Raw genomic sequence first — 27,380 nt, forward strand, 5'->3', positions numbered from 1 at the left:
ACAAGGACAAGTATTAAAGACCATTGATGAAATGAAGCCTGGGTGACGAGGGCAAGAAATGCTTTCTTATGGCCTAATAGCAGCCAAGGTAGGGCAGGTGCTTTCTAGCAATCTACTGGTCACACATATGGCACAGTTAAACAATGCTTTGTGGTGACATCACCAGAAAGGTCCCACTTCTTGCAATTGTGGCAGAAATTTTGGGAGGGAAATTGCAAGTGAAAACAGAGCCCATTGAATTGTCTCTAATTTTTCATTTACTCAGAAATAATATGACTCTGAAACTAACATTTTAATAGAAACTCTTCACCAAATTCATGGGTCCTAATTTGTTTCGCTTTCACATTACATTTTTCCAGCACTTAGCTGACCTTATTATTCAGAGCCAGACTTACAAGGTGACTCATATTATAGACGTGGGCCAATGTAGTGTTCAGAGTTGTAGTGTTCTGCCCAGTGACTCTTATTATTGCCACACAGTACAGTTACCCACACTGGGACTCGAACCCCAGACCCCACAAGGTGTTGGGGCTCACTAGCAGGTTGTGGTGTTCTTATTGGTGCCACATCAACCACATAATCTGTTGTGGAAGTGCACAGAACTGGGGGTTACTGAGGAAGATTACCTAAAAGGATACATCAGTTGCATTTAGTTGATTCGAACTAAACAATTGCAGCCAAGACTTTAGGACACAGTAACAGTCTTAAGCCTGTGATTTTTGCAAGCAGAGGTAAACTATTTAGAAGTTTTTCTACAGATTATTATCTATCCTAAAATAAAACAACATTTGACTTCAAAGAGAGAGTAATAGTACTTCTCTGCCCACATTGGTTTGATGCCTAATGTGCCATTATTTGCAGCTGAAACACAAAGAGGATCAATTTTCCCCACAGAGAGTATGCTGCCAAAACGCAACTGCACGACTCTGCACCAAACCTGAACCTTTTGGCTGGGCAGTCGTGGGCAGTAAGATGACATACTGGAACAGGCTTCTGAGGCAACTGCCACCTCCGGTGCCCCACCCACCACCCCTCATGCTGCTTGGCACCCAACAAAAGGCAAAAAGTGCCTCCAAGCAGACAAAAGTGTCCAGTTCAGTAGTGGGACGTGCCATCAGATCAAAGCAGATAGGATTCCGGAGGCACCGCTAGGCTGAAAGAAATTCTGCTGATTCACTTCACAAGAGTCGTCAATATGGAGAGAAAAAGCTCTCCTCAGAGGCATGGGGTAGAAGGAGTGGGGGTGGGGCAAAACGAACAAAGACTAGGATCTCAGCAGCCCGACCGCATGGATTTTAATATTCAGCACTTCTCAAACGAAAGCTGAGGGCTCAGACACGGCAAGGCAAATTAATTCTGATTAGTGGATGACTTGGGGAATATAGGCTAAGCTATTCTGGGCCTGCTGCAGACAGATCTTTCTTCCAGTAACATCTGCTACGGCGAGGAATTCCGCTCAGAATCTACGCCTTCTATGCGGCCTAGCGGTGCTTTTAACATGCAAGCAATTTCATCAGACGAAGCATTATCAGAGCGTCACGTGTCTCCAGAACGCCCAGGGAACATTGTGTCACATGGACGCTGTGATGAAACACAGAGGGGCCACTATGGACACACCATTACATCATTGCTAGTCTGGAGCCTTTGGCTGTGTGAGAGAAGAAAACCTCCCAGGGTCGCAGCATCATCATCCCAACTCTAAGCTCTCCGGTAATTGAGTTGAGCCCACAAGAAAAGGAGAATTCTAAATTTTCAGAGGATATTTGGGTTCCTTGGCAATATCAACAATCTGAGGTCATGCTGTGAAGAATTGGAGCGTGCTATTCTGGGGTAAACGGCTCGTATCTTCAGTGCAATCGGCCGTACGTCTTGGAAGAGTATCCTCAAGGTTCTACCCTGAATGTGGAATGCTATGCTTGAGCATAGCTGACCGCAGATCCAGCTCATTTTAGGAGCAATCTGTGTTTAATTTAACGCTTCCTGAAGTTGCTCAGCAGGCCATAAAGGCAAAGACAGAGCTAAAGGAAAACCCACATACCTACCCAACAGGCTTAGCTTTCTATGTGGGCCGAAAAACTCCTTCGATCCTTCATGCAATTCATTCAAAGAAAAAACTTTTAAATTTTTGTTTTTAATGCTTCCATTTATAGTTTATTAGAGAAATTAAAAATGTAAAAGATACAATATTCTAAAATTGTACACTAGCCACAAGTTATTATGTGAGCTCTCATGTAATGTCAAGCTGAATCATTGCTTTTACACCAAAACCTTGTATCTTGCTTAGATACTTGCTTGTGTTTGGTTTAGCTTTTCACAGGGTTCGAAAAACTCTGATCCTTCAAGAAATTAATTCAACAAAAAAAATTCTCAGTGCCTAAAAAGCCATTTTCAGTTTATTAGAGAACATAAACTTATAAAATGCACAATATTCTATAATTGTAAACTAGCCACAAGCTATTATGTGAGCTCTCTGCTAAGGTCTTTGCTTTTGCACAAAATCCTTCTGTCTAAATTTTATCGAAAAATGTAGATTTTAGTAATTATAAACATAAGTTTTAAAAAATAAAGTGTTTGAGGACATGAACTCGTGTCACTATTGACCCACTTAAAACATGCAATATTTGCAAAAGCAGATAAAAAGTACTACAAGTGTCAATTTCCAAATTATACAAGAATATAAACTTTTACTGTAGAAAAAGAAAGTGTTATGTATTATGCATTATGTATTAGCTACACTTACGGCCCACCAGTGGGCTAATGCATTTTAACAGGTCTATATAAACTCCACTTATATACACAGGGACTTGTGGAAAATAGTACATTTTATTATTCCACTACGCAGAACTGGTTACTCTTGCTCTTCTTTTTCCTCAGAGAAGCGAGAGATGAAGTACATGAGCTAATGAATTTCCTGAACAATGCAATCAGCAGCTTTCTTCAGCACCGAAGGATCAAAGAGGCAGCTGACGTCAGGGATCACACGGACAAAGATGGAAAGTTACATTTACAACCTGCGGATGACCCGCTGAGCTCCCCAAGAACATGAAAAATGAAGCTAATAGAGCAGGAAGCAGCAGATCTGCGCAGGGATTAGATCTATGAGTCACATGTTAGAGCTGGTTTAGCTTCCAAGACGTGGAGCGAGAGTTTCTACAGCCACTCTTTAGCAGCTTTAAGAGCAGTGAAGTGCATCATCTCTCAGCAGGGGAAAAATGATTTAATGAGTAGCTGTCAGGAGACAAGTGACACTTCTACAATGCCGGTCTTTGTTCTTTGCCTCTGGCAGTTCCTCTCCTGCGAGGCCTGTGATGACCGGAGATGACAATGATGTTTTTAGTCATGCGGTGCCGGTTGTAAGAGATTTCTGCATGGGTTAAATCCTGTTGGACAGGTTCCAGCAGAAAATCTTATGCTAGTAACTCAACACTGAGAGTTTTTTTTTTTTTTTTACCCCAAAATTTTCCTTCATACGTTATATGTTAAAGGATCCAGATAATGTAAAAACCTCACTTTATAAAAACTTTATATGTGTGAAGGCATAAAATATATCACTCTCTCCCCATTCTGACCTGCACTTCCACAGATACTGCAGAAAAAAGCCTGTTTAAATATAAAACATATGCACTTTGACACATCTGCCTATTAAAACTACAGCAGGTAGGCCCTGTCCATTCACAGTTAAGCTATAATATCATGTCTGAACTGTTTACATTTTGAATGTTTAAGCACAGTATTAGAATGCAAGTATTACAGTAACAGTAAAACAAATGGAAGACTTAACAGAAACTGAACATTCAATCTACTTTAAAATATTGGTTAGGTCTGTCCGAATAATCACATTATTGAATAGAATAATTCCAATATCTAAATATTCTTACTAATTAAAAGTGAATTGCTTTTTAAAATGGTGCATTTGCATGAACAAGCTTTTTTATTATAACAAATGGCATAAATAGGTACTAAATTCATACAATATAATGAACTGCATATACTATTATTTTACATAATCCCAAAACAAATCATTACAAGTGTACTTTAAGCATAATGTAAAGATTATTGGCAGAAAGTAATTTGTTTTATACTGGATTTAAACACAGATCTCTAGATAGCAATGTTGTACTCTGTCATTATATTACCCGGTTATAATTACATCAAAATTTAACTTTTCTATTACTATGAGTTTATGCAGTGACATGCCACTGACTGCTATATTAATGGAATGTCTTGTAACACTAATCAATAATCAAGTCCCGCCCTTCTGCAAAAAGATCCAATCAGCTTGCTGCTTGTGCAGAGAGCGAAGGAGAGTCACCTCACGGTGGAGATGTGCGCAGGCGCAGTAGCCATAAGTCAAAATTATTGAGTCAAACACTATACACACTATAATAAAGTGTTCATGTGATTTTCAGCAGATTTATCAGTAATTTAAAAATGTTTCTGAAATGGTTATCAACCACTGGTTTCCATATTTTTGCTCCCTCCACATTGCCAATATGGCCACAGAATGAACTGACTTGCGTGTAAGGACTTTGGCTTATGCATATGATAGTTTGTTGTTTATACTAGGGTTGTCACGATACCAAAATTTTGACTTCGATACCGATACCAACTGTAGTATCACGATTCTCGATACCAAAACGATACTTGGAAGAAAAAAAAAACAATAAAAATATCTGAACATAAAATGTTTATTTTTGACTGAACTGGATTGAACACTGAACAATAGGTGCAAACGTTTTTATTCTAAAATGAAACATTTGAACAAAAAACAAAGTTTCGTTATTATAACCTTAACTATAACATAATTATCTAAACACTTCCTAAAAACTAAAACTAAAACCAGAGGTAATGGTAGCCTGACTATGTGAACCTGACGGGCGGGCAGAAGTTAAGTTCTGAATAAGGAAAATAAAGAGACAGAAGAACATTACAATGTTATGTTCATTTTAACACTCACTGCTCCGTTTTATTAATCAACCATTTACCGTTTTTAATAAGCAGTCGCTAGTAAATCTTAGTAAAGCTACAGACAGAGTGTATCTTGACTAACTCCACTAACCTGTCGACTTCTCAGCTCTTTGTAGAGATCAGGGTGCTTGTCTGCTATTATGTTAAATAACACTGTAACATAGAAGCATAGAACTATTATTTAATTAAAATGATTTTTAAGAACAGCTAAACACAGTGCTGCAGGTCAAACGCGGAGGCGTTCACGTGCGAGAGAGAGAGAAACAGAGAAAGAGACGCAGCGAGAGTGAGAGAGAGAGATTTGCGTGTTCTGATGTGAGCTACTCACAGGTAAAGGTTCTCTTTTATCTCCTCGTGCTCATATTCTAGTCCCACACATAAGTCTGCAGCTCCCTCAGTGTTTTCTGTCGTATTTTGCGGCTAGCGCGAGCGCTTACAACTAACACCGCGGAGCGCGAGGTGCCGCCGCGCTTGTGCCGAATCCGCTACTGAATCCGACTCCCGCTTCGCGGACAGAATCGGCACAACACCCCCCGCTGTACAACTGCGGGAGTGAAAACAGCGCTTATAAATAAAGTAGTTTAGTTTCACTTTCAGTTTTCGTTATTTTCGTTATTTTATTTAAAAATAAAAATATAAATAAAAAACAGATGCCTACATCTCAGACTATTTTCCCACACTTCACTCCTCGCGCCCGTTTTGTCCACAAGTCGCGGACGAGAGACATCTGTTATTTTAGCCGTCGCCATTCTACACTCGCTGCTGCTCTGCTGGCTTGCGCGTGAATCGATTCATTTGTTCAGAACACTAAGTTTATCTGAATCCTGCCACACCGACTGCTGCGGTGTGAATCAGTTTTCAGTTTTCAGAACTGAATCAAATCGCGCCTACTAATTTGACTCATTTGAAGCTAGTGACTGGGCTATATACAGTATCGAAAGCATCGAACGCTAAAGAACCGAATCGTTTGTGATGACGTAGTATCGAAAAAGAATCGAACCTTCGGTACACCGTGCAACTCTAGTTTATACCATGTCAGTTTTTCTATAATTTATGCTTCCCTCCTTATAGTACATTAATATATTGCGATATACTGAATAGTAACCCCTGTATTGTGATCCTACCACCAGGTTTTTTTTTTTGCCAAAATCCACAGCCCTGATATTAAATACATGAGAAGCAACAAAAAAGCACAACCAAGCAATAAAAAATAAAATGTAACCACATTATTAACTGTTTAAGTATATAACTCTTGCATTACCAGGAGCTCATCCATGCTGGTCTGGCATTTCTCCAGGTTGATGCGTTTGATAGCAACCTTTTCCTTCCTGGGGACGCAGTAGGCCGCCTGGACAACTGCTGTGGCTCCACTCCCTGTAAAAGCAAGCATTCATGTTAAAGTCAATGTTTCAACAGTGTCATATTAAAAGCTACAGTAGACCACCCAGTATCTCCCAGAGAGATAATTTTTTTGTTTAGTCTGGTAATACTTATAGAAGCTTAGAACATCTGAAGCATTAAGAGCAACCACAATGCTGGCAAAGCACATATTGAGTTTCAGGCTGGGGGCAAATGCAGTCAGAAGCTCGTGTAGGGGGGTATTGACATCAGGGGCATGTCAAGGGAAGAGGTGAGCACGGAATCATTAAATCATTAAACATGTAAACCCCCTGCATTTTCCTACTCTTTACTCGTCATTGTATCGACCATCCCAGAAACTGCAAAATGTGAAGCCTGTGATGTTGTTTGCATGTGTTCCTTAAAGGCTGTTTAGATTTTCTGTCCTTTCTATGTCACAGAAAGCACGCATCACATCCCCCACTCAAACAAACCCATCCACACCTTCAGTTCTCAGACTCACCATCTCTGATATCTACAACAGTGTAAGGCAGCACTGAACAACAGCCCTCCCTTTTCCACAAATCCAATCACTCTGTGATATGCTAACCAGTGCAGGCCATACTGAACCATCTCGGCCTACAACCAGCTTCTACCTGCTTAAACTCAAGTACATAATTCAAGTACCACTGCTTGGATGTGAGCTATAAAGTACTCAGCTCAAGTATTTGGACATCTAAGGAGGTTAACGGTCATTAAATCAAATTCAACTTGCAAGCTGAAACATTGCACATCATTTCTTACTATGGTGTCCCTTGTATTAGGAGAAGTTTTGGGTGATTGAATATAAACCTGTTTTAAATGCATCTTCGGGTGCGTTTACAATTGCATTGTTACATAGCTTGGCTTTATCCATATTTAATTCTGATACTTAAGGTGCATGAAGTGACCAGGTGTCTACAGGGTCAAAAAGGCCGACACATGAGACATTAAGCTTTGACAGCTGAAGAAAGGTTATAGCAACTGGAGAAAAATCTAAGCTGCAATACTGTATACCGTATTTTTCGGACTATAAGGCGCACTTAAAAACTTTTAATTTTCACAAAAATTGACAGTGCGTCTTATAATACGGTGCGCCTTTTGTATGGATTTTACTCGTCAGGTTGTAAGGAGCAGTAAACACACACTCCGTGCAGCGTTATAGAGAGTTTCAGTGCTATACAGAGTCCAGAGCCGTGCAGCTCCGAGGCTGAGCAGCAATAGCATTAGCTAGATGCTAACGGCTAAGCTAGCTAGCTTATTCACTGAGATCAGTATTATCTAAATTTTACTCGTCAGGTTGTAAGGAGCAGTAAACACACACTCCGTGCAGCGTTATACAGAGTTTCAGTGCTATACAGAGTCCAGAGCCGTGCAGCTCCGAGGCTGAGCAGCAATAGCATTAGCTAGCTTATTCACTGTTCAGAGATCAGTATTATCTAAATTTTACCCGTCAGGTGTAAGGAGCAGTAAACACACACTCCGTGCAGAGCAGCAATAGCATTAGCTAGATGCTAACCGCTTAGCTAGCTAGCTTTTTCACTGTTCAGAGATCAGTATTTTCTAAATTTAGCACTTTTAATACTGCTGGAGCAGTATTATTAGAGTTAGATGCTAATCGCTAAGCGTTCACCGTTCAGAGGTGAGTTATCGGCCTGTAAGTCTGTGCTGCTTTGCCTGGCTAGCATTAGCTAGATGCTAAGCGCTAACTCTCTCAGAGGTGAGTTTTATCAGCCTGTAATCTGCTTGTTTACCGTGTTAAAACAAGCTACGGGGGACGAATCGCTAGCTAATATCTCACTGTCTTACCAGAACACGCAGGATTACTCAGTGTAACGCTGTCGTTTAAGTTTGGGTTAACTTTACTAGTTTAGGTGACTAGCTAGCGTGCTAGCGGATAGCTATGCTAACGCTGGTGCAGCAAGCCTTAGTGGACATCTGGAAATCTAAGCTTACTGTAAATAAACTGAAGCACGTTACTCACCCAAATAAACAGTTTTCAGGAGAGGAATCTGTGTAGATTAATATCCAGCACTCGTTTGACTTTGAAAGAGCTAGATTTATATATACTGAGACGCTCCACCGGCAAGCGACCAGCCCCGGTGGGGGAAGGGAAACATGGCGCCACCCCTGTTCACTTTGATATAGGCACCCTTTCTAGTGTCACTTAACGCGCCTTATAATGCGATGCGCCCTATGTATGGAAAAATAGCAGAAAATAGGCGTTCTTTGATAGTGCGTCTTATAATACGGTGCACCTTATAGTCCGAAAAATACGGTATGTATGAGTTTTAAAACACCCCCAAATTTTTTCCATTATTTTTTTACATTTAAGCTCTTGAGGTCCAGTCGATAACTAAAGTGAACTGACAGGGACTTTAAGAAAAATAAGCTAACTGAAAAGAAATTATTTTCTATTCTATTCTTTTTTTATTACAAAATATTGTATTAATAATATAATAATATATAATAATAATATATTATTATATATATATATATAATAATATATATATATATATATTTAGCAATATTTAGGGTGATATTTAGTCAACAATTCATTGGCTTACAAATGGTAAGTAGCCTTGAAAATAAATTGAGCTTTGAAAATAGATTTTAAGGAAATGTCAGTTTCCAAACACTGTCTGCAGTAAAAGAATATTAGAACAGATGGTGTTACTGAACTCTCTACTGCAGCATTTATACACTTACACACAGCACATTCACACTTTTCATAATAACTAGAAACAGACACAGAAACACGGAGAACTCTGTAACTATTAAAATATCCTTTAGAGAAATTACAAATGAAGCCATAGAGTGGTGAGCACCGTTTCCTCCACCTTCAAAAGACAACTGGTACAGGAAGAGTCAGGTCTGGCTAACCCACATGGCCACAACACCTTTAGCTTAGCTTAACACTGGACTAAGTCTCAGTTTCAACAAGTAAGAGAAGAAATTGAGGTCTGCTATGTAAACTGTTAAACAGTAATAGTGAGATCATAAAGCCATTGATAAGATATTAAAATTAAAAAGCAGCTTGTCTGGGCCATACAGCACTTTTGACCAGTAGTGCATGTATGTACTACACTGAGACAATCCAAAGATATTTTTTCTAAAAAAAAATAAAAAAATAAAATAAATAAATAAATAAATAAAATGTATTTATGTACATGTAAACCTCTATTTTTTATGGGACTGATTACTTACTTTGCACAGGTCTCTCTTACTCTGTAACACACATATCTCCAACAGAAAGAGTTGCTAATACATGAGCATCATGTATTATGGTCCCTTGGTTCGCACTACAGTAAAGTGACTTGTATCTTCACAAGAGTAAAAGAGCACCACCTAAAAGCACTTCTTTACCAATACTCTTTAATTAAAACACTGCACTTAAGATGAGAATCCAAAAATAGGGCATCATCCCCAGACAACTGAAACACTCTGCTCCCCCACAGCATCTATCTGCACATCACTGTGTCTGCTGTATCAAGGTAGGTTAAATAAAACATAAGCTAAACCAGTTACTGAATGAATAGAAACCGTATTAATAGAAAAGTGCTAAACCCTGCATGGCTCCGCCCCAAGACAAATTAAGACTTGTAAGAGGTCTTGCAGTGTATCAGAGTTTAGGAAATAGTTTTATCACTCTATAAAAGCACTGTTGAACCAAAACTGCCCATAAAACAGCACACACTTATGTTTCCACTCCACGATTTCCTCAAGCACAGTTTCAGCTCCTTCAGTGAATGGGGGGAGTATGACTTTTTTTTTTTTTTTTTTTTTTTAATTATCAGCTTTCATCAGCTTCCCAAGCTCTCTCCATATGCCCAGATATTAACAAAGTCCTCTTTGTTAAGCATTATGATTGAGCCAGCAAGGCACCAGGGATTAAATGGGGAGGGGGGGGGGGGGGGGAGAGCACATTTTTTAAATTAAAATCTGGCATCTAACCATATTCACATGTCTGCTTAGATCCTAAACACGTTACCAAAAAGTGGATTCTTTCAATACACCGTATTTTTCTATAAGGCACACCGCTGCATCATCATGTATGAATATTACCAGTCAGGTTTTAAGGAGCATTAAAGCCACTCCGCTAAAGTGCAGAGTTATACAGGAGTTTCAGTTTAGTTCTCCAGCACTGGGACCCAAGACTGGAACAGTATTAGCATTAGCTGCTAACCGAGCTAAGCGCTAGCTTTTTGGCCATCCAGACGTGAGTATTATCAACCTGTACCCCCGGCTAGCACTGCTGGAGCAGTATTAGCATTAGCTGCTAACCGAGCTAAGCGCTAGCTTTTTAGCCGTTCAGAGGCGAGTATATCAGACTGTAGTCTGCGTGTTTACCATGATAAAACAGCTATGTGGGACGAAGCGCTAGCTAATATCGCCCTGGCTTATCAGAACACTCAGGGTTCCTCAGTGTTGCACTGTCGGGTGGCTTTAGTGGAAATCTGAAAATCTAAAAAAAAAAAAAAAAAAAAAAAAACGTAAGTGCTTTACTCACCCAAATAAACAGTTTTCATGACATAATTCCACACCCCTACCTAGAAGCTCCACCTCGTAGATGTAAAGTGAGAGATAGTGAGAGTTGGTCATTCTCTAGACCAGTGGTTCTCAAACATTTAAAAGCAATGTACCATCCATGATCAAACCTTAACCGCATCACCAACAGGGACTACTGTATAGGCCTTTCCTACCTTCCAATCTGGAAATGATTGGTTGTTGTTTCTTGTAAATGTAGCATGTGCCTACTGAGACATGTTGGAAAGCTTGAGACAGGGGGAAATAACAGGAGTGTGGGAGAATGAGGTGGACTAAAGACTCTACATGGCACCCATTGAACCCTAGGCGAATTATTTTGCTATTATTACCAATACAGAAACTATTGTGAACAACTGTGAATTCCACAAGGTTAAAGAACATAAGTGTAAGTTTACATGCAGGGTCTACCAGGAAAATCCCTGAGAACACTTCAGAGATGTTATTTTAGAGGCTACAAGATTAGCATATAAAACATGCCAGTATACAGATAAGGGCATTTCAAATGGTAATAAAAATGGCTACATAACAATTAACAGATGCTAGTACTGGCCAGTAGGACCAAGCATTTATACTAAGGCTGCACAAAAAACAATTCTAACATTTTAATCACAATGATAAATTTCAGGGCGTGCAATGTCTTGTGCCAATATGTTGTGCACCTACTTTTTGCTTTTTCACTTCACCGTCTTACAAAACAACATTTTTGGATATAGTAAAAGCTAAATACCTCAACTTTTATAGCAAGTCAATATAGTCAATGTGAAACCATATGTCAATTCTGAGTGTTCATCAATCATGTTTGTGACAATATAATAGGCAGCTGAATCTCAAATGATGTAACAAAAATATATTTTATATATATATATATATATATATATATATATATATATATATATATATATATATATATATATATAGTCCAACAGAGACATCCATAGACAGTTTTTCCTATTACTTTTGTAGGCTAACATATTTATTTCCAAACCTTAACTAAACAAAACAGAAACACACATATACACATGGTTTATATGGGCTCTGCAAAACTAAACTAAAATTATGGCATCCCCTTTAATGTTCTGAATAATTTGTTAAACACTTCACACCAAAATCATAAGATGATGTTTTCTCACTACATTACTATAAACGCAGCACACATCACCTTCAATAGTCCTAAGCAATGGGACACCCAAAGGTATGCGTGATAACACCTTGACCAACTACCAAATTAAGTTGGTGTTGCTGTCTTGTTGCAGACTTGTGCAACAGTAGTGCAGGGTGTGTCCTTCACTGAAAAGGCTTTAGAATAGTAGCATGTGGTGTAATTATGAGAAAAACATGAGCATAATTTTTTCCGCCTGTTTAAATGAGGCCTGTTTTTGATTGCTGGCTTCTAATTCAAATAATTCAATATTAGGTTACTAGGTTACCACATTAGAGAATTAAGTAAAGAAGAGCCAGCTGACGTTATTTGGTTACACCTCAGCTGGCTTATTTCCCAACTGCACACAAACCAATGTGTGCACAATCACATTCACCTTCAAAGAGCATGCGACACTGTCTAACTGATCTAACTAAATCATTATATCTACTTGTGTTTGTTTCTGTGTTTTATGTACATTAGTTTGTGAAAAAAAACGATTATCATGTGTAGCTTTAATGTGAGGTGAGAAAAAAAAAAAAAAAAAAAAGACAGGACACCCCCACATTTATCACTATTTATAAATGTCTAAAATTAGAATCAGGTAAAGGACATCAGCTGCAAATGATTACAGCATTGCTGGAGAGGAGATTGGAGGAGAGTGTCTTATTTAAACATTAGTTTAGCTAGCTTTGATTGTAAGATCACCATTGCCAGATCCAATGAGTGCAGATGCAAAAAAAAACATGTAAAACAGTCTGTAAAAGGTTTAAAAAAAAGACATAAGAATAGTTAGAAATTAGCCAATCAACAACATAATTTACACGTAGGGCTGCACAATGTTGAAAAAAATTGACTCTGCAGTTGTTCTGTTCGGTGTTCATTTTTTTCTAGGCATGATATCGAATTGTATTAAGTTGGCCGACGATATTTTAAACTGATATTTGCTAATGTGTTTATTGTATGCTGGAAAAGTACTGAACGATGCTTGCCACACTACTACAGCTGGCTGACACAGCCATGCTCCTTTAAAATCCATTGATTTAAGCTAGTTTTTATTGATTATTAGTTTCAATATATTTATTGTTTATTTACCCTGTTACCCTGAACCATGACGTGAAGCCCCAGTTTGTCCCAGCTGGCCCTCGTTGGACTGATTAGGCAGCCAGCTGAGACCAGATTAAAAAACCTGCCTCAGCCTTTACTTATTTTCTCAGGAGACACCTTTCATTGTACTGTTTGAATACAGTTGGTTGAAAGCTAAAAACGTAAAGCAAATAAATGTTACATTTGTTTCTAAAGTTATAATTCTAAAGTTTTAACTCTTTACGAGTTATAAATGTGTGATATCAGATATTGGCATCGGTCCAGCATTCTCACATCTGTGCATCCCTTATTTTCTTAGCACATTTTTCTATAAGTTAGTGATCCAACATGATGTGCTATTTTTAATGCACTGTGTGTCGAAGACTTAAGTGAAATAAATTATTATATGCAGACTTAATTGACTTCTGAAACAAACTGAATTTCTGTTATATTATGCAAGATTTAGCATGATCCAGTTGGTATAAGATCTGTGACACAGGATGTAGTACAATGTGACTATTGTGAAGCCAGAACACCTGCCAGCATGACCAGGTCAGGCTGTTGTAGCAAGTTCAGCCTTAGAGCAGATGGCAAGATGCATGAAAATGTCTCAACTATGCCACAGCTGATATTAAAGTACAGCATCTACAATCAGAATGAGAGCGCACAATCTTGCATGGAGGAAACCCTAATCGTCCCCAGAAAAAAGTCTATAGGATATAGAGGACAACACCACAACTAACAATGGTTCAGGCGTACAAATTCTATGCTATGTTCTGCCATGCCAGTACTCGGCCTGATACCTACCCATACTGATACTGAGTAAGCTCCAACTGGACAGGATTTCTGATTTGTTTCCAGCAGTGTCTGCCAACCCTGAGACGTGTTAAGATCAGCATTTTGCTTAAGACACTTTCTAGAGTGTTCATAAAGCATTCGGACAACCCTTTAAACTGTTAACTGCTAAGATAAGACTGTTGACTCAGTGGTGATGCGTTAAAATACAGGTTTAAATACTTTTAGACACATATGAACTACATTCAGCTAATAATATCCACAGTTCTCCATGTGGTTCATGTTAAAGCTTGCTTAAGGATTTATTAAACATCATCATGTCATAAATAAATGAATGAAGCTTCAGACAGTCTATGTATAGGTATGCACAGGCCTGCTGAAGCAGCCTGAACAATACTAGCTCAGAGCAGTGACGGTCAATAAGCTCCTTCAGGCTCAGGCCTGTGTTTGCGTTTGCTCAGGTTGGAGAAGACCTCTTCTGATATCAGGAGGCCTTCATTACGTTTCCACCGCACGCCTCACACATTCCTCACGTAGTCCCAGGCTTCAATGAGAGATGTCACATTCAGATCCTAATGACTCTGAGGAGCAGCTTCTACCCTCAGCCTGACCACCACTGCTGCCTTACTGAGTGTAGAGACACTTTCACTTTCTGAATCCACACTAAAGCAGTGTTTCAGCTCACTTTGTAAAGAGATGTTCATTTTAATTCCAAAGAAGAGAAGTGGCCAAGATTTGTTTGTTTTAATTTTGTGCCATATCAGCAACATGTTGGCTATTTTATGGCATCAACAAGGTTCATAACTTAAGCATTACATACTTAAATCAATGTCTTCATATGAAAATTAAGTATTTTAGCTGGTGGAATTTTTTCAATCAGTTCTTTCACATTTGTAACCCTATAAAAGTTATTTCTAGTGGTTAAAAGTGCAGGGCAGTCTACTAAGATGTGTTTAATAGTTTGAGGAGCATCACAGAACATGCAGGCTGGAGTCTGTTCACCAATCAGGAGGTGACGGTGGGTAAGAGCAGTATGTCCAATTCGGCACCTAGTCATGATTGTCTGATCTTGTCTATTAAGGAAGTCCATATTGCATTTAGTATTAACTATTGGGGATATTTCATACAGTTTATTTTGTGGATTGCTGGACCATTCATCTTGCCATTTTCTTCTACAGTGAACTTCGACTAGAAAGTGGGCATCCATAATTGGGACATAGTTCCAAGTAAGTTCCTGGTTAGTGGCCAAGATACTTTTTATAGTATCATATCAAGAATATACTTTACTGATATTACGCAGATCATCAATGCTTAAAGAACAGTGCCTCAAGTTCAAATGCAATTACAAAGAGTGTAATTAAGTTTAACTGGATGAAGGACAGAACATTTGGGAGGGAGAGTGTACAAATTGCAGTTTTTATGAGTTATAATGCTTTTTGACTGTGATCATGTGTATTGACATATTATAAATCATAACATGTATATTTTTTTTCCTGACAGTATTTTTTATTCTTTTATGAAGGTTTGTAACTTATTCTACTATCAGGAGTATGTAGAATATAAAACATCAATGCTTTAAATGAAAGTTTGATTGATTGTTTGATTGGTATAGGGTTTACTTTGTCCCACAAAAATGCACAATATATGAAGAAATTAGTTGCATTTACAGAAAAACATTTGTAGAGTGAAAACAATAGACCTTTAACGAAACAGATAAGACAACAACTTTAACACGGCTTTCTTTTCAAAACTACATTTTTTTTAAATAGTTCTATAATAAAAAAAAAACTAAAATACTTTTTGTGTTATAGGACTATTTAAAAAAATGTTTGTATTTGTTTAAAATACTCAAATATTCAAAAAGAGATATTTAACAAATGTTCTATTACACAAGTATAACACAAGCGTACTATAAGTTTACAATATTCTTAAAAGTATTAAAATGGCCATTACAATTCTATTGGTTCTCCAGTTCATTAATAAAACATTCTAAATTTCAATGTGTATTAATATTATTTAAAAAGCTACAATACTTCAGTATTTGGAAGTTTGATTGCAAAATGTTTGGTTCAGAATCTGATGATCTAATGATAAAGGTGAATGACTGGAGTAGGTTGTTGATTGGTTTGTGTTTGCAAATCTTCTCCAGATGTTCTTAACTCTTCATCCTTTACTGCTTGAGCTTGTATGACCAAAGGTTACAATCCCAAAAAATTGATCTTAAGAAGAGGGGGGAAAAGCAATTATTCCAATATATTTCAAGCCATTACTTCTGGATTCACAAACAACAAATGCAAGTTAGTGAGTGCTGTGAAAGTAATAATCAGGATATTCCAAGTTCCTTTTCCTCCTTAGAAAGCATATTGCATGTAAATATACAGTAAAGAGCCCATCAATGCAGTTTGGCTTTTTTTAATTCTGCATTTTTCATGGAATAAACTGCCTAAAGGATTTGTTTCTGACAGCAGACAGTGCTGTGAAAAACTGCTTTTCTCTAACACCTGACTACACTGCTTTTGAGGTGTAAATATCCAAGCATTCATTACAGTAAGTGCACAAAACGATGTTTCTGCTGAGCACACTCCACAGCAAGGACTTCCCTCTACTTCATTATCACACATTTTCATTACCAGCAGAGTGTGTCGCACTGCCTGAGAAAACAGTGGAGCCCACCGGGTCCAAAATACTTGGAAAAATCCTTATTAGTAATAATTAAATAATAAGCACTAACCAACATAAACTGTGTTTCTCAGGAACAGAAAAAAAGTGCACACAATAATACAGCAACAGAAACCTGTAGCTCTCAGAAAGCACTGCTTCCACACACTGACCCATTTCATCACACACACACACAGAGGCCCGACCTCACAATATGTTAACTGATACTTGACATATCACAAAGTCACAGGGATCCACATGAGCTGAAATGGCATCACACATTTAGAAATGGTCTCACTCAGCCCTATCCAGACAGGTTAGTTTCTCAGGGGGTCCTGGGGTAATTTTCTCTTTTATGGGGGGGTCCTCTGTGATTTTATTCCTGTCCTGAACAACCATGTATGTGTTTTTCTCAGACATCCTCTGAGAAAATTACAGGCTGAATTACCTACTGTTTTTCACTGAACTCTGTTGTTCTCCGGTAGTTTTTAGTCCTGTCCGGAGTTTCGTCACCTCACGTTTAATAAAATAGCCATTTGTCCACTGCTACAAACTGTAAGTACACTTTGGGCGCACGTTTCCATGGAGATCCACGTAAATGCAACAGTGAGAGGAAATGGAGGAGCTACTGAACATGAGGTCATGTGACAGAGACAGCCAAAAGAAACACACTGGTCCTCCTGTTTTTTAAATTGCAGTCCGAATGCAAGAGTTTCAGTGTGAAATACAGACTCATCAACTGACACAACTATGATTTGTCCTCAATAAGGACAAATTTTAGAGCATATTGGTTGGCATTTCCATTTGTCCCTCTGCATTTAGTAGGTTTCAGGCCTAAATTTTAATTACTCTGATTCTTTAGCATTGCGCACTGAACTACAAAAGGCTGTACAGAACTCAATACATGAACAGTGTCATCATGGCTCCATCCATTCCACAGAAATTAAGTACCTTAACAAACCTTGACGTGGTCAGAATATCATCCTGCCTTCCTCTAAACCATTAAAACAATGAGACTCAATTAGAGACACAAAACAGCCCATCATCCAGCAATTTCACCCACAGATGAGAAAACTGTTAGTGAATGTGACGCATCTAATAGAAACCATATGCCTCATGGAGCCTACTGTGTTAACGCAGTCTAGGGAGCTGTTATCTGTTGTGGAACTAAATTCTGGCAGAAGACACTGTGAGAATTAAACCATATTCTACATTCAATTTTAAGTCTTTGTTTTATTTTGTTTCTTTTATTTGGAAAAATGGAAATAAAAGCAATAAATCTCACATTTTGTCTTATCCTGAGTAACATCACCACTGTGATCTACTTAACCAAATCACAGCTGTGATAATATTCCTGATGACACATGACCTTGAGTGTTATATTGCCTAAATATGCAGAGGGAACAAGTACCAGTAAAACAGATTTCTATTTTACTGGTGGAATGGTATCTAGGGAACCAACGGAAATAGGTTATTACACAGGAGTTTCTTACAGTGTTCCAAAACACCTGAGAATACCCTGAAGACTGGAGAGTAAACATTAGGGGTGTGCCATATCGTATCGTACGCGATAATATCGCCAACATTTTTGAATATCGTGAACGATATTATACCCTGAAATATTGTGCCATAACACTCACCCCTAAATATCACATCAGGATACTACTTTTATCATTTTATCATTTATTTTACTTTAATCCTGGATATATGGAGATATTTGGATCTGTTACAAATCTGCTAAAATTCTTGTATTTTTTTAATATCTCAGTCAGATGTGTGCAATATCATATCCTATACAATAATAAAATGTAAGTTTTGTTTTGTTGCAGTAGCGTATTTTTAATTTTTTTTGTCATATCGCCAAGAGTATCGTTATCGCTATATTACCATGACATATCGTGATATTATTTTAGGGCCATATCGCCCACCCCTAGTAAACATGAACAGATATTACAGTTCAGCAAATTATGTTAACCTTGCTTTGAAAGCTGGAACAAACCACCAAAAAATTAAGAACCTAGAGTGAGGTTAAGATAAATCACTTTAATGATTTCCCAACATTCCATTAAATCACCATTAAAAACATGTTTAAAAAGTAACTGCGCTGTATTATTTAAAAAGACAATAAAGTTAAAACACAAAATAAACCATTATGAAAGGAACTTAAAAGGGAATAGAAAAATAACAATAAAACAGTATGATATGTACGTACCTCCACCCCTCACTACAGTTTTTACATATTAATAGAAAAGAGAGAGAAACATATATATAATTTTTTTAACTCTACCAAGCTTAACAATAAATGAGTAATCCTGAATGGTTTATTCAATTTAATGTAATGTATTTAATAACTTAATATTCTTAATTGAGGTGCCTTTTCACAGTCAAAGTAAAGGGGGAGTGTGGGTCTGTTGAGGTCTAATCTAAAGACTAGACTAGAGCTAGGAAATTGAACAAGTGTGGCTTATTACATGAACATGCTTGAGTGGGCTGTTGATTGGCACTGACTGCAGGTTTTGGTGTTCAAACAATGACACCACATTAGATATCACAGTTAATAGACTGGGAAACTGTCAGGCTATTGCTTTACGATGTGTTTATGAGAGGTAAAACAAAGAGTTTAACACCTACTACTAAATATATCCTAATTCCTTCACAATTACCCAACAGACCAAGACCTGGATTCAAGCATCTGAGTGATAAACAACTACAAAATTAAAGTTCCAATTTATTTATGTGATGGCAGGAGTCATAAAAGTGGCAGAACATTACTTAAATGTTTTCTACTTAGTAATACAGCATGAGGAAGCAATAAATAATGAGGAAGCAATAATAATATAAACAACTCTGTTTATATTAACAAAAAAAACAAACCGACATTCGTTCCTCATCCTTCCATCATTTCTGAGTATCATGTGGGTTTTCTGATGCTGCATAAACATGGAAATGACTTGATGATTTATCCAGCCTTGTACACAGTATGACAGGCTGCTAGAGGTCAGACATGTACAAAGCACTAAAATAAACACAGGTTAACACTCTGTATGTCCACCTGTCTATCTAACAGCGCTGTGCAAAATCCTAAGCCATAATGAAAAAGGTTTAGTCTACACATCCCAGCAATTATCCTGTTTTTACCTGGAAAACATGTGCGGTCAGGATTGGAATAAAAAAAAAAAAATCTGACTGCATTTGAGAAAATATAAAACTGATTTTCTAGGGCACTGGCAAGGTCACATAAGGCAAATTAAAGCACCATTATTACCATTTTTTTTTTTTGTAATATATCTAACACAAGCAAATTGTACTTCATTACCCCAATTAAATAAAAACTAATAATTGCTGATTTTTTGAAATTGGAACATATATTTTTTTGCCGCAGTCCATTCTCTATATGGGGGCTGAGTTGTTTAATGTATTGGTCATTGCATGTTTGGCTAAAATATTTGTATTTACACAAACTTGTAAGGTAACACAATAGACAATATCTCAGCAAAAATTAATGAGGTCATTTACTGTACTGAGTGGTTGGCAGAGGCCTCTATTGGCTGACGTATCAGAGCTGGCTATGTGGTGCTTTCCTCAGAATAGTGATGCTGCATCTGCAGCAAAATAAAAAAAAAGACACTGACTGACTTTACATGTGTTAGAGGAGGAACCATGTGCTTGTCCTCTTTCTCTAAGTGTTGGGTGCATTGGAGGGTATGTGAATGGTCTGTATGGTCACTAATGTCTTAATCCAAGGAGCACAGACCAGAGAGAACAGTTTGGTTGCTGATCTTCTCTGTAAACTCCAGACACTGCATGGATTTATTCAGTTCCATCAGCAGCTCTTCTCATTTACTTTAATAAAGCACTGATAAGATAAACTAGGTGCTTAATGGGAACTGGGAATACTGGCCATCCTCCAGGAGAGTGCTGGAAATGGTTAAGCTCACACACTTTATTTATATATGGTACATAGTCCTCACATGTATTTATTTTACTGCACAAAAACCCATTCAGCTTTTAGCACAGTACTGCAGCTCGATATAGACTTTCATGACTTTTTAAGACAAATTACAGATGATTATGTGGTACATTTGTCTCTGCGCATGAATGCCTGCTATTCATCATAATGCTTACAGAACAGTATGGATTTACCAAACAGTACGCAACAGTAATGTCTGTGCATTGTCACAGTGTTCTTTAACTAGGAGCAATATACTGCAGAGAACAACCTCACAGAGCTGAAACGTCACGCCATGATGTAAAACACATAATTCATTATTTATTGGGTTATTTTTTTTGTCCCACATAGACAGTGGTGGATGATAGAACCTCAAATCAGCATCAGTCGATTACATTAACAAATAACGTAAAATAAGGACTAATAAATGATTATTCTTATGAATGACCACAAGCTGCTCAACTTGCTTGCTTTGCTTCCTCTTTGAGTTTTGTCTTACAACTGGATGGGGTGGAGTCATGAAAGTACACACACAGAGTAGTATAGTGTTAAAGGGGGAAGTATCGCCCCAAATATTACAATTAAGTGATTTTTTTTTATTAATATTTAATCAATTGCTCAGTCCTACCACACTTGAGATGCACCAAAATATAATTTTTGGGCCAAAACTGAAACCAAACAAAACATATATTAAATATATATATTAAAAAGTGTTAGAACACAGAATTTCTGTTCTGTGTAAATTATTCAGCCTTTGGGTTTATTTGGCCACACACTGACATTTTTCTTGTTTTTTGGCTCTATTATTTTGGATGCCAAATATTCATTGAATCCCTAGAACACACACTTATTTCAAACATTCCAAATCTGTAAAAGTCCTAAACAACTAACATAGTAATAATCATGAAATTCTTAAAGCAGTCCTTTAAATAGTTTGCAGAATTTAATTTACACTGTGGATTAGAGCTATAAGCCAAATCGTTATCGAGATTAAACACATCGAAAGAACTGTAATATTACTGTGAATAACATCTAACTGATATTGTATTACCTGTGTGCAACAAGAGAGGGAGCTCTTCACACTGCAGACTGCACTTACATGACATAACCAGGCTGGAGGCAGAGTGAGGCAGAGTTCTACAGAGTGGAAAAAAAATCAGTGCAGCCAAGCAAATTGCTGAAAGACCTAATCTTGATTTATAAAATTTTACACTGATCTTGAGATATTCAACAGCGTTATCACACTGCATTTCTGTTCATATCATACTCATGTACCATGGATTTAAAGCTGCTATCAGTCAACAAACTACTAAAACCCAATCACAAATTATTTCCAAGATTTTTTCTTAAATCTTTAAGTGTCTCCATATACAACCTTACCTAAACAGATACAGGCTGTATTTTACTGCTGCTCCTCCACCCTGCTGAAAGAGTCAGCTGTCTGGAAGTATTTCAGACTGAGTAAGGAGCCTGTAAGCTTCATATCAGCATGTTCAGCTAGTACACCAAGTGAGCGCTCCAGGAAAAAAGCAAACGAACAGAATCGGAAGCAGTCATAAAAATTCATGAGAGGTGCAGCCCCAGCATACACCTAACATCACAGACCATGTCAATGTCATTCAAGCTCATATCACAATTATAACAAGGGCAAGGCCTTATCAGGTCTACCTCAACCTCTCTTAAGATAGTTTAATCAGCTGACAAACCATGACCTACTGATTTATTAGTGCATCAGTACGTTTTACAGCTAAACAACGGTGAAGTTTGACATTAGGAATCAGTATATTGGCAAGCTCAATACCATCCAAAGATAGCAGCTTCCTAAGCCAATTAACGCTCTTAAAGAAACAAACTAAGGCCAAACTCATGTTCTTTGACCACCACCTTTGCCAAGTAACCCAATTCCAAAGAGGTACATGTGGGTTTTTCCTCCACATGACAGAATGACTGATGCATGTTTGTTGAACATGTTTTTTCTCACAGCTTGACACAGACCAAAGGGCCTCTATCAACAAGACACTGATTTACAGCTCGTGTTCCTCAGCGTATAAATGGAAAGAAAGGCTTCTCAACTTAACGTTTTCATAAATACGTAAACATGGTTTACAACTGGCCTTTTCATTTTACTAGTATTTGGACTAGTCGTAATATTTTGCCATATTCAAATGTCTCAGCAGACTTGAATAAAATTGCTGTGTAGAATGCTTTATGTAAAATTAGTCCTTGTGCAGCAATTTTTACAGGTTTTTTGTCCTGTAAAGGCAGATACACTTACACTGCTATACAATGTGACGAAAAGCATACAGGTCATCTCCTGAAATGGTTTAAGTGATCAGATTTGTACCATTTCTAAAGTGCCTTGAGGATGTTTACACTTCACCAGATATAATCCTGATACTCTTGAAGCATGAAGTGACCAGGTGTAAACGTGCTCTAAAGCTATGTTCATACAGCAAGTAAAGTGACACAAATTTGGTTTTAACACCAAATCAGATTTCCTTTTAGGCAAGCGTTTTTAAATTCTGCTGCCTAAAACACAGCCACTGCAATTCTGGAATGACTTGACAATGAGCTGGTTAGTTGAATTAGGTGTGTGGGGACAAGGAAAAGTCATAAAGTTGTAGGGCAGGTTGTAGTACAGGACCAGGACTGAATAACCCAGTTATAACCTTGTTAATGTGACCTTTGTAATTTAAATTCAATTAAAAAATAAATAAATAAATAAAACATCTGCGTCACTGCTGGGTGGACGTAGCCCATGTTCCTCTTAAACACATTTCACATAAAATTCCGTACAGCAATCAGAATATTATAAAATAACAAGATTTCTCAGTACTGCTACTCTGTGCTAAAATAAGCTCTTATAAACTTGACATAGCACATTTTGACAGGACTGTCCTGTTCTGCTTCTTTGAAAATTAAACTAAAGGGAACCTCACGCAGTATGGTGAGAGTTACTCAGACATAAAGCACATTTTCAGAAAGCACTGAAAGTCAAGAAGTACATTTGCAGAAAGGATATGTACTACATTTAATACAAGTTATAATATAAGTACAATTATAAGTAGATATCTGCCCTCTATTTCCAACTGAATCTCAATCTGCACAAGTCAGTTTTACTACAGGGTCTCCCTAAACCTTACTGCTGTTCTTCTTTTCATCACATTTCAGAAACTCTGCGTCACAAACCATGCAGTTTATCTTCTCTGTGATGAAAAATAAATAAAAGGTGCATTAAAGCAAAGGCATGAACAAGTTCACACAGTCTGAACGGCCCAGTTAAGCGAGCTAAAGCTGTACTTGTTGGTCATTTTATTCGCCGGTCATTTACTCAGTTGTAAATGTCAATAGAAAGTAAACCACACTGCCACACATACACTAACAGCAGCAGCCTACCAGAGGGAAATGACAGTAACCTGATAATCGAGCAGATCCATATGGTGCCAACTGCTCTTCTTTATCTCACGCTGACTGTGGGCGGCTTCTCTTCTGTTGAACCAAAGTTTTCTAAAGAAGTTCACCACAGGCTCTGGGTCATTTTTTAAACAGTATAAACTAGGTTACGTGTGTAAAGATAAACCACTATTCAAAAACTAATGGAAACTGAGGCTTGAATCTCTCTAGTTTGTATCACTACAACTAAATATCAAAACAGGTTCCCACCTGGAAACCAGGTGTATGTATAATTAAAGTTTACAATACTATACAATATTTTAAAAGGGTCACATATTAGCACTCAGTGTAGATGGTGTCATTGATTCCCAAACTGAAAAAGTAAACCACTCTGTACCAATAGGAGTCCTTGGACAAAGTTCTCAACACTACATTCACTTCCCTGAATAACACAATCCAAAAGTTAAAATGGATCACAAATGCCTTAAATGTAAATATAGCACATATGTAGGTTTATATAACCAACAACATTCAATAACAATTGCTCAAGTTAACAAGACAAGTTCTTTTTCTCTTATAATCACTTAGGATTTAGACAGTCTGTATTAAATCACTTCTGTGCATTTGTATTGCTGGAATCTGTCCCTTGGTTTATGAAAATAATACAGTGATTTATCAATTCATGTGTATGGCCTCAAATTGGTTGTAGTGCATTGTGTCTACAGGTACACATCTCGTCTGAGTCAGTTAATCAGTCAGAAAATAAGGGGCATTTCCCTTAGTCTGGTTTGTTGTCAAACAGAAAAATATTCAAGTGCACCAAAAAGTTCTTGATATATACTTCAGACCTGTTTTGACCATCTGTACAATAGTTGGGTTGAATCAATGTCAGTTTATATTCTCAACACAAACAAACAAACTAGGACCATTTCCATTCAGAGGTTTCTGATACTGATTATTGTGTTTACACTTAAGATGCAACAATTAGTCGCTATAATCGACAATGTCCATTATTTAAATGTGTCGACTACAAATAATCAATAGATTAGTCGACTACCAAAATAATCATTAGTTGCAGCCCTAGTTTACACTTGCCTAAATGAATCAGAACAAGGTGTTGAAAACAAATCAGAATCTGTTGTAACCAGACTAAACGTTTGATTGAGGTGAAAGGGCTCAAATACAAAAAGTATTCTTAGCTAAAAAAAAATATTTTATAGAATCAGCTTAAATAGATGCGACCAAATATAAATGAGTGTAAACTAAACAGATTGGCTATGTGTCAATATGTTGGATTTTGTGACATCACAGAAAAACAACAAACTCAAAATCATGTGATCATGCAGGTGTCATTGACTAATTATTTTAAACACCACATCAGGCTTTCTTAAAAAAAAAATTTAACTCAGTATTTAGTAGATTTTCTAAAACAGCTCATCATTATCTTTAAAAAAGAGAAAAATATAATCTTATTTTAGATAGGTCTGGTTACTACCCAGTTTCAGCTAACTGCTAATAAGTTTTGAGTCTGATGCTTGATAATATTTTGGAATTTTATCACTAACAGCCTGTGAGCTATAACCTGTTCACTAGCGTGTGCTGCTGCAAAGGTCAGCTATGTTAAGTAGTTTCAACTGGAGTCTTTTATTAACACCAACCCTGAACATTTCATTGAGCTGACACACCTGAACCAACTCCTCATTTCATTATCTACCAAACCCTTCCTGAGGTAAAAATGGGTGTGTTAGCTACATAACCTACAGCAATGAGACACTAAAATGTGAAGTAGTCTAGAGCTAGCTTAGATAAACTAGTTATATAGCTTGCTAGTGAACGCACAAGTGCTGTGTCGTAAACCGCACACCAACACACTAACCTTGCTAAAGTTAAATAGTGTCAAAAATAGTACACACGCATTACAAGTGCATGAGTTACTACAGTAGTTATCTATCTAACGTCATGTGTAGTCTAAAGCTAAAGTAGTAGTGATGTATGTGTGTGAACGCAGCCTAGCACTTGAAAAGTGGTTAAAATGTGAGGTTTATAGGTTTGTCACCCTCTCTCACTGTCTAGAGAACCAGAATACGGGAAGTGCAAGTCTTGATTTATAAGATATTCAGGCATAAACACGTCAAATAAACCTAAACATGATTTATTTTAGGATAGTGGCTCACTAGTTAGCTATGTAGTCTGCGGGTTGCTAAGCTAGTTAGCTAAAGCTAGCTAACAGCGGCTACAACTCTTTTTAGAGAGAGTTTTAGGCTAATTTGGAGGGAATGAAGCGCAAAACAAGCTATAAAGAAGACAGAACATATTAATAACACATTATCTCACAGCTACATATCTTTACATTATAATACACACAGACCCTGCCCTGAAATATACATAGCCTAGCTAGCTGTTTAAACATATCTGACTGTCTGGGCGGCAGCAGTGCTGCAAGACCTCCCCAGCGCTAGCTTAGCTTTTAGCTTAGCCAGCAGGCTAGGCTAACACAGCCAGACACAGGCAGACAGAGAGACAGACAGGGGCAGAACCGCCTTGGCTGAGCTAAAACACCCACCCACAGAATCCCCCTCACCGCCGGGCTTTACCCCTAAAGAACAGAGGTGTAAATGTCCCCAGAAGCCGCAGCAGACACTTACCGATCACCTCCTGCAGCTCGTAGTCATCCTTGCAGATGGACCAGGGTTGGGAGCTCAGGTCCTCCGACATGGCTGTGGCTCTAACCGCGCTTCTCTCTGCTCAAACCCCGCGCACTCCCCGCTCTCCGCCTGCTCTCCGGAAACTGATCCAAAACAACAAGAAACCAGAAAAATCCACGCGCAGGCCGCCGTCCACACCGACTGACGGTACCGATCCCATACAGCTCCTGCTACTATATCATTCCCAAAGTTTGCCACCAGCGGCCCCCGCCTTCACATTCCTGCGGAGCCCCGGGGCGGAGAGACAGCGCCGCCATGCTGAGAGGGGAAGGGCGCGTCTTAAACCGAGCAGCCCGGCCCCCGCTCAGTACATTACTCTACCATACTACTAATATGTTTAATAAAGCATTAAAAACCTAAAATTCTTTTACTTAATAAAGCGTTCCCTTCGTTTAGAGGGGGCTAGATGCTTAATTTATGGGGACATATTATAAAACTGAATGAATTGAATTAAAAAATAGGTAACAATTAAAAGAAGAGGACAATTAATTAAATTGATGAAAACGATTTGTAAAAATAGATAACAATTTATTAAAATGAGAAAATATATTTTCAATGACGAGAAGGATTTATTAAGTTGATTTATTAAAATGAGAGAAGGGTTTTCAAAACTACAGAAAAAATTATAAATTGAGAGAACAACTTTTTACTACAAACAATTATAACATTTTAGGAACAATTTATTTAAATTGAGAGAACTTTTTTTTAATTAAAAGAATATATTTTTAAACTAAGGGAACAATTTCTTGAATTAAAAGAATAG

General features: G+C 37.7%; 1 protein-coding gene across 3 annotated transcripts in view; it reads right to left on the bottom strand.

Annotated features, from left to right (window-relative positions):
• oxsr1b (oxidative stress responsive kinase 1b) overlaps positions 1-26,869 on the bottom strand; it is an 86,064-nt gene extending 59,195 nt beyond the window's left edge. Inside the window, exons 1-2 of one of the 3 annotated variants that reach the window (XM_022683073.2) lie at positions 26,558-26,868; positions 6,230-6,342 (exon numbers count right to left, since the gene is read on the bottom strand). In XM_022683073.2, coding sequence (XP_022538794.1) covers positions 6,230-6,342; positions 26,558-26,627 — 183 coding nt within the window. In that variant the 5' untranslated portion in view covers positions 26,628-26,868. Of the gene's footprint in view, positions 1-6,229; positions 6,343-26,557 lie in introns of all 3 variants that reach the window. The other 2 variants (XM_022683076.2, XM_049485869.1) reach the window with 2 other exon arrangements.
• Between the last annotated feature and the right edge of the window lie 511 nt (positions 26,870-27,380).

The sequence above is a fragment of the Astyanax mexicanus genome, chromosome 1 (assembly GCF_023375975.1).
Source record: "Astyanax mexicanus isolate ESR-SI-001 chromosome 1, AstMex3_surface, whole genome shotgun sequence".
In the NCBI taxonomy this organism is placed as follows: domain Eukaryota; kingdom Metazoa; phylum Chordata; class Actinopteri; order Characiformes; family Acestrorhamphidae; genus Astyanax; species Astyanax mexicanus.